General features: G+C 34.7%; 1 protein-coding gene across 1 annotated transcript; it reads right to left on the bottom strand.

The window, feature by feature from the left end:
* Positions 1 to 67: 67 nt before the first annotated feature.
* On the bottom strand, positions 68 to 10,881 carry LOC128996635 (ribitol-5-phosphate transferase FKTN-like). The gene is made up of 6 exons (XM_054422041.1): positions 10,228 to 10,881; positions 9,106 to 9,258; positions 7,605 to 7,723; positions 4,386 to 4,651; positions 3,433 to 3,694; positions 68 to 1,000 (listed from the first exon to the last, which is right to left on the bottom strand). The coding sequence occupies exons 1-6, from the start codon at positions 10,600 to 10,602 to the stop codon at positions 781 to 783; spliced, it is 1,395 nt and encodes a 464-aa protein (XP_054278016.1). The 5' UTR covers positions 10,603 to 10,881; the 3' UTR covers positions 68 to 780.
* Positions 10,882 to 13,219: the final 2,338 nt, after the last annotated feature.

The raw sequence follows: 13,219 nt of genomic DNA, 5'->3' as shown, positions 1-13,219 counted from the left end.
TCTTTTTACATTAAAGATGTAAAAATATCATTTAAACCAAATAAGACTAGTATAGTTAGTATGACAAATTAGCTGATGTTGAAAAATAACATTTAAAATACTGTTTGAACATGGAAGACTATAACTAAGTGTACAATGAAGTTGTTTACTTGCAATATTGAGCAGAGCTAAACATATTAATCCAATACTTTTGAGAAATTTGACGAGGAATTGATTGTTTCCAATGTGCTCGGGTTCACATAAATGAGCAGTTTCTACTTGCAGTTTCTCAAGGTAATGGTACATTTTGTGGCTGAGTATGATTTAACACTTTGTTATGCCACCTCAACCTAACATTATTGAAAACCATAAATTACTCTTACAAAACCAATCTGAGAAACCAGGACATGACCAAATCTTCAACAATACTACTCGAACTATGAGATCAAGAACCCCGAACATTATGGCACGTATGTTTTGATATCATTATGAATCATAGCAAACAAGTAGGTTTGGTATTTTCTTTAGGGCCACTTATTCTTATTTACTTGATTACCCAGCCGTTCCTGATTTTGGGCTTTAAATAAATGGTCCTGACTAATGAAACAGCTGATCTTAGTCAGTAAAAAAGCTACACAGATCATCTCACTCCATTACACTCATCCATCACTCATATTTGGATTGAAATGCACACCTAGGTGGCGTCCCCATCAATTGTATTGATAATATGCAAGTTTTTAATGGTTACCTTTCTTTAAACCTTTCTATTTCTTCGACGGAAAACCAAACTCTAATTTACTTTCATGTTGGATACAATTTTATAGCTTCGGTCAGTTGATCTGTTCTCCACATCCCATTAGGTTTGACGTTGAACGGACTAGTTTTCCAATCCCATGATGTTACGGGAACAAACCAATCCGGGCCGTAGTTAGCTTTGATGTATTCTTCTGTCTCACAAGGGATGCGAACTCTCAGATCCTTAAACAGCGTCCAACATAGGCTGAACTTTGGAAAATCATACCTGAAAACCAACCTATTTTATTCTTTTGAACTTTTACTGTCTTAAATGTAAATAAATGCGCTAACATACAAAGTAAGTTTATACAAAACAACTATAACCATATGAATACAAACTGTTTAAGAAATGAAATGTTTATGGAGAATACAAGTCTCAAAATTGAAACAAGAGAAAGAGTGTTTGGTCTTACAAGATCGAAGCATGATTTGAGAATGGTGTGTAAGATTTATTTAGTAGGGTCCCTGCATGAGATCCTCCACTGCAATTATTTTATTAGTATAGTATTACTTATACAGGGTGAATTTTAAATGAGTTCCCCCCCTACTTTTTTCTACATTTCTTAAGATATCATCTCCGGACCACGTCAGATCATTGTTGAGTAGTAAGTACTTCATTTTGACTGGGTTTACATTTTTGGCCGCCATCTTGGATCCGCCATATTGGATACAAAGTTTTTTTTTCAAATGTAAAGGTAGGGTTGTGACCCATTATTTCAAACAAGAATTTTACGCTGATTACAATGCCGCAATTCGTTTTTAAAAATCTTGATCCGTTCTAAAGTTATGAGGAGTTTTTATAAATTTATTTTTTAGCCCATTTTAACATTGTGCATTAACAAAATAAGCCCATAATCTCAAAATAGTGTTAGATAAAGATAAGTATACACCACCATTAATTGTCGACATATTTTCACTTGGTTATGACGGATGTAAATTTTCCAGCCGCCATCTTGGATCCGCCATTTTGAAATGTGATCAATTAATTTAAATATGAAGGTGGTGTTGTGACCCATCATTTTGAACTACTTTTTTATACTGGACTCAATGCCGCAATCCGTTTTTGGTTATCAAGCTTTCTTGATGAAATATTAAAATACTCTTATTTAAAATTTCAATATTTCAAAATCCAAAGATGAAAATGAAAAACGGATTGCGGCATTGAGTTCAGCATAAAAAGGTAGCTCAAAATGATGGGTCACAACACCACCTTCATATTTAAATTAATTGATCACATTTCAAAATGGCGGATCCAAGATGGCGGCTGAAAAAACTACATCCGTCACAACCAAGTGAAAGTATGTCAACAATGAATGGTGTTGTATACTTATCTTTATCTAGCACTATTTTGAGATTATGGTCTTAGTTTGTAAATGCACAATGTTAAAATGCGCTAAAAATAAAGTTATAAAAAGTCCTCATAACTTTAGAACGGATCAAGATTTTTAAAAACTAATTGCGGCATTGTAATCAGCGTAAAATTCTTGTTTGAAATAATGGGTCACAATCCTACCTTTACATTTGAAAAAAAAACTTTGTATCCAATATGGCGGATCCAAGATGGCGGCCAAAAATGTACACCCAGTCAAAATGAAATACTTACTACTCAACAATGATCTGACGTGGTCCGGAGATGATATCTTAAGAAATGTAGAAAAAAGTAGGGGGGGAACTCATTTAAAATTCACCCTGTATAGACAATTCTTAAAACAGAATTGCTCTGATTGGTCGTGGGTTTCTCAGACAGTGGGGAGGCCTCACAGGAAGCTGGACTTACTCTGCACTAGCGCATGTCAGGAGATAAATTAATCTGGGTTTTTAATAATTTAGTAAAACAAATCAAATCAACCGGTTATTTCAAAATTATAATGAGTGCTGGGTTATTGAAAATTTTATTTAATTCCTAAAATACTATTGCAATCAAGATACTAGTGCTCATCATAACAATCAGACTAGAATTTTGCCGCCGAAATAAGCTTCACGCAGCCGCTGCTAGGATCACTCGTGCGGTAGACACGCTACTCTATCCCTCTCTTTCTAAGCTGATTCTTTGTCTCACTCTCTCCCATTCAGTCAGCTGACTTCACCGCTCGCATTTGTCTACCTAGTGGCAGCTGCGGGAACTAACCAAAATTTAAATATTCCCAGACTGAATTTTTAACAAAGGCATTGCATTTCTCAAAGGGTTTTGGTTCTTCGCTATAACACAGGTGGTACTAGGGATCAGAGGTATGTGTCCTCAGAAAAAACTACCAAAAACACTTGGCACAGCACATAATGTGCTTTGTCTTTATAAAAGCTACGGTAAAGTTTGTTCATGTGAATGATGGTTATTGTCCCAAGGTCACTGAGGTTTCATTACACTAACTAACAACTTAGGTTCTGCAGAAAGGGATAGAGTTCAGCCAGCTATCCTGAGAAAGTTAGAGTTCAGGAGCTGATAGATACTGTAATAAAAGTCACAAAAGTCATAAAATTGATATTTCATCCAAATATAGGGCTTGTTCAGAGAGTAGGTTGAGGAGTAGAGCCCCTTCTCTAAAAACCCCTAATCAACCACTTGGCATTTCTTTAAAATAAAATTAGGCTAATAAAATTAACATTTAACATTCGTATCATTTAAAGTGAAAAAATAGCTAAATTGATGAAAACGCTCACTTAAACTTTTTGCCACTCTTCACTTGAGTTCCGCCATTCCAGTAATGTTCTTCGTCCTGATAAAAGAAGAAAATGTCCAATTTAATGCCAGATTCGTCTACAAAAGACAACTCTAGCGAGTCGTTCGGGAAACCCAGAGATATTTTAAGACGGAAGCCACGTCTTTGCATTTCCATAACTATTTGGGGAGAGTAAGAAGTAGCCCAAGTACCGATGTCTACGTCTTTACTGTGGGCTATTATGTCACATTCTCTGAAGTAACCTGAAACATTATAAAAGTATAAATTAAGGGGGGAAATATTAAAAGTTTCGAAACTCAATCATGTAACTAATAATAACGAATAAGTTATTCAAAATTATTTAAACAAAAAGAAATCACTTAAAAAAATGAAGCTTAAGTATCCTTTTCTGAGAATACTTCAAAGTGAGTTGAAATTATTAGACATTTTTCCTTTGAGGAAGGCAATCCTGTTAAATCATTTGGGGGGAGGGGGGTGCAAAATGTAAGTTTTTCTAATGCAATGATTTTTTTAGTTCCTTCCCCGTGTTAAATTTAAGAAGCACTAAATTAAAAATTACTTATTCAAGATAAGTGGAACTATATAGGCCTACTGATTAAAATTTAATTTAGCTTTATCATCCTTAAGAACCAACTTATGTTTGAGGCTACGTTTCTGTCCTAGATAGCTTTAGATGACGAGAGTTGTTCTGAAAAGCAGTTGTACTGAGAAACGCTTGATCAATAAAGGCATGTTTATTTATTTATTTATTATTTTTTAGATAATGGTTACCGGTAGTTACCAGCTATTTATTTCTTGTTTCAATAACTTAATCAATATTTTAACTCCTTCATTATAGGTTAGCTTGCTAAAACATTTATATACAATTTTAGCTCAATATTGTACTTGGACAGGTCTTTATCACAACAAAAACTAAGATTGTAAAAAACTCACCTAAAGCTGTCCCACTACTTAACCAAAATGGAATCTTCAAAGAATCCATGACAGTTTTGACTCTCGATAGCATTTTCCACACTTTATGTCTGAATCTCCGAGCTTCTGGACTTTGATCTGGCTTGAATTTGCTACGAAAAAGTGTCGCTCTAGTTGTATTACACTCAATAAATTTTGAACAGCTTAAGTCAGACAAAAATGATTTTATGTCCTTCGGCAACAACAATGATGAGTCGTCTTTCAACTGAGAGGGAACGGTTTCAAACCTGAAACAAAAGTATAAATTGAACCAGTCATGAGATTGTGTAACTTAGTGAGTGATGAAACTCTTATGGTGGTTGGCTGGCTTTCAAAAGATCAAAATTATAATATAATCACATTATGATTATGTAGGGGGCTTGATTAAAAACAGACCAGAATGGAATGTTGTTCTACAACCTCTTCCATCCTTAGACAATAATTTTATAATTAGTGCACAAAAAAATCAATATTGGCACCCATAGGCCATAATTTTATTACAGTGTTCAAGATGCATTGAAACATGGTGGAAAGGGGAGGCATAGAGGAGAGAGAGAAACCAAGTTTTTACTCCAGGTAGTTGTGTATATTATTAGATTAGATTTTACAACGCCTCTAGACTTGGGTGTGTAGGTGAGGATGAGATGAATGAATGATGTAGGTAACAGCTTTGTTCCTCATTAGTAGGTATTGGTTCTTTAGCCAGTAGGCTCATCTATCAAAAACCAAATAATCGAGGACAACTGAGACTACTAAAAAGGTTTTGAACCACTATAGTCCAGGAGCTGAGGGGGTTTGAGCATGCATGAAAGTAGTACGCAATGTTATTGCTGATTATTGTAATATGGACTGTGGTGATCAAAATTACGTATGTCGCCTATTTCAAAAGTGGTCGATAAGGTGGGGGGGAGGGGGCAAACATGGCGGTTTGCGCTATGCGTTAAAACGCTGACAGTTCGAAAACGGTAAAAGATAGAACATCGGTTAAAACGTCGTTAGAATTCTAAAAATTTGGACAACAATAATGGTTATTGGGTCCGAGGTCGTATCTCTATAAATAAACAAGTTATTGTATAAAATATGTAAAAAAGGAATTTTCGTGTAGATTTTTAACCGAAAGTAGAATTAATTTGTGAGTGTCGCAAATAAGTAATATCAAATATCTTTGCTGATAGTTGTAATATGGACTGTGGTGATAAAAAAACATGCATGTCGCCTACTTTTCAGGTGGTCGAGAACTTGGGGGGAGGGGGGCAAAGATGGCGGAACGCGCTATGCATCCAGACGACTGTAGCTCGAGAATGGTACGAGATAGGACATCGGTTAAAACGTAGTTTTAATCCAAAAAATATTACCAATAGAAAAGGTCATTGGGTAAAAAGTTGTATCTTAACTAATAAAAAAGTTATAACAATAATAAGTTTAACAAAATCGACATCGTACAGCTATTTTTTTCGAAAATCGTATGGATTGTTGATAAATAATAGTGTAATTCCTTAATTACTCGGCTATATATTAACTAGATGCATTTTCTTATAAGAAAAAAATATATTATTACGAATACATTTGGTTTAAAATGTAAAACACGGCCTCCAAACTACATATACTACTTGGGGTTTCGCCACAATCAAATGCATAATACAGACTACCACTACAAATCCAATTTTAATTATTATAAAGTTGTAGGTTATTATAATATGATTATGTAACAGATTCTTATTCAGTTATGCCAGTTATTCAGTTCTTATTAACAGTTGCGCCGATATCAGCAGCAATGCGCAGCAATTATGACGCAACCTATCGGACGAACCCCAAGGCGTTTGGAGGCCGTGTTTTACATTTTAAACCAAATGTATTCGTAATAATATTTTTTTTTCTTATAAGAAAATGCATCTAGTTAATATATAGCCGAGTAATTAAGGAATTACACTATTATTTATCAACAATCCATACGATTTTCGGAAAAAATAGCTGTACGATGTAGATTTTGTTAAACTTATTATTGTTATAACTTTTTTATTAGTTAAGATACAACTTTTTACCCAATGACCTTTTCTATTGGTAATATTTTTTGGATTAAAACTACGTTTTAACCGATGTCCTATCTCGTACCGTTCTCGAGCTACAGTCGTCTCGATGCATAGCGCGTTCCGCCATCTTTGCCCCCCTCCCCACAAGTTCTCGACCACCTGAAAAGTAGGCGACATGCGTGTTTTTTATTACCACAGTCCATATTACAACTATCAGCAAAGATATTTGATATTACTTATTTGCGACACTCACAAATTAATTCTACTTTCGGTTAAAAAACTACACGAAAAGTCCATTTTTACATATTTTATACAATAACTTGTTTATTTATAGAGATACGACCTCGGACCCAATAACCATTATTGTTGTCCACATTTTTAAAATTCCAACGACATTTTAAACGATGTTCTATCTTTTACCGTTTTCGAACTATCAGCGTTTTAACGCATAGCGCAAACCGCCATGTTTGCCCCCTCCTTCCCACCTTATCGACCACTTTTGAAATAGGCGACATACGTAATTTTGATCACCACAGTCCATATTACAATAATCAGCAATAACATTGCGTACTACTTTCATGCATGCTCAAACCCCCTCAGCTCCTGGACTAAAGAGATTTTTATGTTTTTCAGGATCAAACCTCAGCAACCCTATGGTTACTTTCCGAGCACTTCAAACCAACAGACTAAAGTTAAATTGTAGGTCCATAGCTTGTAAAGCATTATAAATCAATTATTGATCAAATCTAGCCATTTAATATATTGTTTATATAGCCATTTAATATACATAAATAAATGTAGACCTAAATGGGATGACAAAAGATATCTGCATCAATTTATATTTAACTACCTCAGTAACCTATTAAGGAGTAATTAATGATGAGAGGTTCGAGAAGGTTTCCTTGAAAGAGGTTAATTTAGCTAACTCAAATTTTCAGGATAGTCACTATAAAACTGCATGCATGGCTAATGTTCACATTACAAATACATAAAATATAAAATAACTTAGAAGCATGAGCAGGTTTATAGTTAAATTTACAGCCTCTTCAAGATAGGCCAACTCACTGATTGAGTTATAGGTCTTAACTTTGAAACTTTCAATAAAAAATACATAGGAGTAAAATGTATTATAATCCTAAAAAATATTAATCTAAATATCAAAACTCATCACCTTTCAGTGGATCCCTCAACAGCCATCAGGTTGATGTTCCGGTATGTGAGGTTTAGAGAGGCAAGTTTGGACTCGCCAGATAGATCACTGTGAAGGTCACCAAACCACCAGGTGTTGTCCTGAAGAAAAATAGTGAAAGAATTAGGCCTACGTGATAGATTCATCAGCTGTTTTGTACATAGCCGTAGTAGGCTCTTAGATGTTGTAACTTGGTAGAGGTCGTACGGAACGAGGTGAAGCTTGGAGGGGAATAGTGGTGTGGCGGGGGAAGTGTCGCTATGCGAGGCGACGATCGGCTCGTCTCCTACCCCCACCATGGATTTCCCCGCTTTAGACGGTTCCCGCCGAAAATCTCAGGCTTCACCTCGTTCCGCAAGACCTCTATAATAGTGTTAACTATTAGATACTGAAGTAGACATCCCATCTATATGGACCAGCTGTCGCAAATGTTTTACTAAAAGTTTTGCTAGCCAGTCACAGAATGCGCTAGTGTCTAAAATTTTCTAACTTTTTTTTGCTGGCGTAGTTGATGGGCCATATCTCATAATAAGTTGTTCCATCAGTTTGACTTGGTAAAAAACAATGTGTATTTGACAGAAATTAATCATTTAGATCAGCGCAATCGGTTGGTGGCTTACATCAACAATGATGAATTTTATTAAAAAACTAACGACACCTTTAACATGGGGATGAAATGCCTGGCTTGCAAGGCACATGATTACGGAATATAAATCATAATTCCACAGAGTTTCAAACTTGATACATAAATCAAATCTGGAATAAAAATTTGAATTGACCCATAGTAACACTGGGTACCAGAACATGAATTATCTCTGAGCTTAATAAGAGCAAATTTTATACAACAGTTTTGCATGATAGAAAAACAGACCACTCATTTTGTAATAACATAGATTACTAATGACAGAGAAAATAACTTAAATAAAACCTTAAGAAATATGATCCAACAATATATCCTTGGTATGCATTTAGATTAGGCTGTAAAATTTTGGTTTACACAAATAATATTTGAACAGGTTTTTAGGCATTGGCGTCGTCAGCATCAAAACTTTGAGGGGGACAAATGTAGGACCTTGTTAGGGGGGGCCACCGGGGGGCTTGGGGGGTGCTTGACATAAATAATATACGGAGTTTAGGGATAAAAACCATGGTTTTATAAAACAGTGGGGTAACCTCACTTCAGTCAGGAAACACTTCTGCCGGCAGCGTGTTCCCTGACTGAAGTGAGGTCACCCCACTGTTTTATAAAACCATGGTTTTTATCCCTAAACTCCGTATATTATTTATGTCAATTGTAATGTATATCGTGTTCGTGTTAAATGTCAACATTTCTACGAAGCCAATTGGGTGGATTTCATAATAAGCATTTGGTCTACCTAAACTTCCGACTGAAGATGGACCTACGGGTTCGAAATTAATATCGGACAACCATAATAAGGATTGCTAAGGTAAGAGTTTACATTATCTATTTGAACTTGCTTACCTCCCTAGGATGAAGTAAAACAACTTGAACTGTAGATTTTCTAGTCAAAAACACAGCAATCTCAACGTGATCCAGTTCTGGTACAGACTGATCAGGATGGATGTTGTAAAACGTAATCAAATTGAAATCTTCATCCACAATCTTAGTAAGGAACTGAAAAAAGTACAATTTTGTGATAAAAATAAGGATTAGCCTACATAAATTATATCTTGGAATGATCTAACTTAGTAAGTTAATTAAGTAAATAAGAGTTTGTTTAATTAATATTTTAGGCCTATAACTATCAGTCAATTTTTAGCTATTTACATTACAAGTGTAGTAAGAGCGATTTTACATCACGCAGGTGAATGTTGTGCAACGAGCGGAAGCGAGTTGCATAATTCACCTAAGAGATGTAAACACGCTCTTGCGCAACGTGTAACGTACAAGATTTTACCTGAACCGACAATATACATGGGTTTACGTACAATATTTTTCATTATCCATTTCACTCATCGTCTTACAGTAACGTTATTTTACAAACAAAAGCTAGGTTAGGAAAATACTTTAAAGCATAACAATAACATTCAAGCGCACAGCTGATTTCTAGCGTTGAACGTCGATGCCTCCATAGAGGTATATTTTTTTTAGTTAAGCACTCAATGTTAATTAAATGGGTTTCATTACATCACCGAGTGAGTTTTTTTCAACTTTACATCACTCGAGAAGTAAGGAAGTTGTATACATCACGCTTGGGATAGGAAAGTTTAACATGGAGGGTTAGGTAAAATTTCAAAGTTACTAAGTCAAATAAATATCTAAGCTTAAACGTTAAAAACTTATTCTATTGTTTTGAGCTTAATAAGATTATGCTGCTTTAAACATCCCTTTAGCAATAAACACGGTTAAAGTGTTGCTAGCCTATTGGTTAGCATTCTGAGCTGAGCTACTCAGGCTTAGGTTTTAAAGTTTGATTCTAAATATAATAAATGGTACCCGTGATGGTTGATACAAAATATGAAATACGGTTTATGTAAACCCTCATTAGGTTAATCTAAACCCTTACAAACAACATTCAAAGCACAACTGTAACAGTTTGACAATACTGTAACAATATATGACTGTTAGTTAAGTGACACTCACCTGCTTCCTTCTTTCAAAATAAGTTCCATAATCAAGAGCTAAAATTAAAGGCTTACAGTAATCACAATGACTGCATTGTAAGTTTAGTATTTTATTGTTCTGAACAGCTTGTGGGTCTAGAAACCTTTCATCTAGTAGCACAAAAGAAAAGCCTAATTTTGTGGTTAATAGAGCAAGTATTTCAATATCCTCTGACATGTACAACCGGCAGAACTTGTTTGAACCTTCATCACTTGTAAGTATCCCTTTATCGTCCAAGGTATGCAGTAATACGAAAAACACCACAAATTGCAAAGTTAGACACAAGAACCCGATATAAAAACAAATGACAGTAAATGATTTCTTTTTACAGAAGTAATATTTTATTTTAGACATTGTACAAAACACAATCGTCGGATTTATGGACTTTACATAGGCTAATCAATCAATTCTCAACCAAGAAAAGTAAATTAGGTTATGTCTCTATGGTTAGGCCTAATAACAAATCCAAGTAGTTAGTTAAATTAATTTAAAACATTTTGCAGGTTTACACGATGTTTATTTAGTTGGCGTAGCTAAGGAAATCCAAGGTCTAGTATTCTATGACTAGGCTACATAAAATCGCATAATATAGACTATAATACTCAGTAAATTAAAATTTTTAAACTGTAAGCAAATTTCATATTGAGCCTGAGCCTGTCTGACAGTTCAGTTGACAGTAGACTAGTGACTAGTTGACACTGACACTGGTGACACTGACACTACACTTTCCTTTCTTCTTCTTCTTTTTCTTCTTCTTCTTTTCTAGTTTACTTGTAAAGCTAGCTTGGTTTAACTAACCATGTAACCACACTACTTCATCTGTACATTTTCCAGGGGTTTTTAAAATGTTAGCAGGATGAAAATGTTAGGAGATTTTTAATTTGACTGTCTTGTTGAATTTAAAGTTCAGGTTTCATTAAATATCAACGTTGGATTTCTGTTTCTTGTAAATTTCAGTAATGGTGGCCATAGCTTGCAATATTCTTTTCCATTAGGAGCGTTTGGACAGTTGGTGGTGAATTCCATTTTGCTGTTTTTAATTTTGCATAAGGCATTGTCTCATCCTGTTGTAGGCAGGGCACTCGGTAATTATTGACCTTATAGTATTGTATAGATGACCAAATCTTAGTTTACATATTAAAGAAGTGTCAGTACGGCTTAGTCTGTATAGTTACAAAACCATGGCTTTTGCGGTGCTTTAGGTTGTATAATTTTGTACCTCCACTACAGTATTACTACAGTGTTACTACAGTATTATCTAATTCTCTTGAAGCTTTTATTTAGAATTTATGTTTAATATTAACTTTTAAGTCTGACATGGGTGTAAAGAAATCGTTGTCTATGTCTTTATTCGAATTAGCTGCAGTCTTGGCCAGTTTGTCAGCCTTTTCATTGCCAGGTATTCCTATGTGACTTGGTATCCACTGCACCACAATGGTCTTCAGGTTGAGTGATATAAGCTGGTCTACAATATCTAATTATAACTGCTCGTTTCACTGCCCATTGCTTTTTTTTATTTGTTGTCCTACTGCTACAACTAGTGATGTCTGCTACTTGCACTTGCAGCAAGGAAAAAGCATTTTAGTATAGTAACACAGCAGTCTCCAAGAAAATAAAATAAGTGGATTACTTTGAAATCAATAAAAAACCCTTAGATTAAGTGTGCAGTCAACAAAGGTATCATCAATCTGACACATATACTTTCTCCCATAAGCTTGTCAACAACCTTTATCATGGCCGGGTAAGTGGTTGGAGTTACTATGAGATTTTATAAAAAAATCTCAAAAGATGCAAACACTTTTGAACCGTAATTGATACAGCACTATTTTTTTTTTAATTAATTATAAGGACCATAACACATTAATTTTAATCAAAACCGGCTTTTTCCTAAATCTGATTTTAATGGGAAAATAACATAAGTTTACAATAACTTTTGAATCTTTTAGACTTACGAGAAAATGTTACTCAGCTTACATTCAATCTATAGACTCATCTCTGAAAATAGTAACATTCGTGTCTTCTGGAGTTATGTCGATTCGTCTAAGAAGGCCTAATCTGCTTAAAAACCTTAAGACATCTCTAACCTGTTTTTTCAAAGTTCTTCTCCTCTGTATACAACATACAAGCATAGATACTCCTCTACAAGTCTCCGACTTCTTCGCCACCATGGGTTTAGATAGATACATAATATATATATAATAATCCATCACACAGGAACACTGTTATACTCTATGTTTCTGCAACAATGTTGGCTTAAAAAAAGATTGCAACTGTAATATTCTAAACGCAACGCGAACGCGAGCGAACGTTGTTTCGTTCGTTAAGTTTTGTTAGATTTACTTTATAGGTTGTCGTTGTTATTTATTTTATTTAGTTATTTATTTATTACCATGTCTCTGTGACGTGACGGTGACGGCAAGTAAGAAAGCTACGGCAAGAAGACACTAGTAATAGTCGAACAGCAACTAACAGCAAACAGAAGAAAGAAACTTTTTTATTTATTAAATTTAATAGGCCCTAGGCCTAGGTTTCTTGTCTTAAATTACTTAACGACCTATAAGAAGGAAAATAGTTCGAATCAAGACATTTTACTAACAGGTGACAGCCAAACCAGTTTTATTTTCAAGTTTTATTATGGTGTTTCTGAAACTTGCAGTGCTCATAAACTTACCATACAATTTGATTATTAGTAACTTATTACCGACACATATTTTACAAGTTAGCTTGGATTAACTTAATATGGTTACCGGTAATAAATAAGTTTTTTAGCCTAATGTGGTAATCTTACTAAACATTAAGTTAGGAGGTAACTTAAGCCAACCATGTGTTGGACGAGAACCGAAGTTGTTCTTGGGCAACCCTTATATGGCATCCTTAGGACAAATTAGCCAATTAATCTGAAATTTAATCAAAGCTTTTCAACCAACACATCAAGTTTATACCGCCAACTCGGTAACTTATAAGTTTTAAT

This window comes from Macrosteles quadrilineatus, unplaced genomic scaffold (assembly GCF_028750875.1).
Source record: "Macrosteles quadrilineatus isolate MER2022 unplaced genomic scaffold, UCM_ALF_1.0 Scaffold_6__1_contigs__length_79288215, whole genome shotgun sequence".
In the NCBI taxonomy this organism is placed as follows: domain Eukaryota; kingdom Metazoa; phylum Arthropoda; class Insecta; order Hemiptera; family Cicadellidae; genus Macrosteles; species Macrosteles quadrilineatus.
This window is presented reverse-complemented; position numbering and strand designations above follow the sequence as displayed.

Coding starts and splice junctions, on each gene's coding strand:
- LOC128996635 (XM_054422041.1), bottom strand. CDS start 10,602: ATGTCTAAAATAAAATATTACTTCTGTAAAAAGAAATCATTTACTGTC. Junction 7,724..9,105: donor TTTTACTTCATCCTAGGGAG/GTAAGCAAGTTC, acceptor ATTTTTCTTCAG/GACAACACCTGGTGGTTTGG. Junction 3,695..4,385: donor AAGTAGTGGGACAGCTTTAG/GTGAGTTTTTTA, acceptor ATAATGTTTCAG/GTTACTTCAGAGAATGTGAC.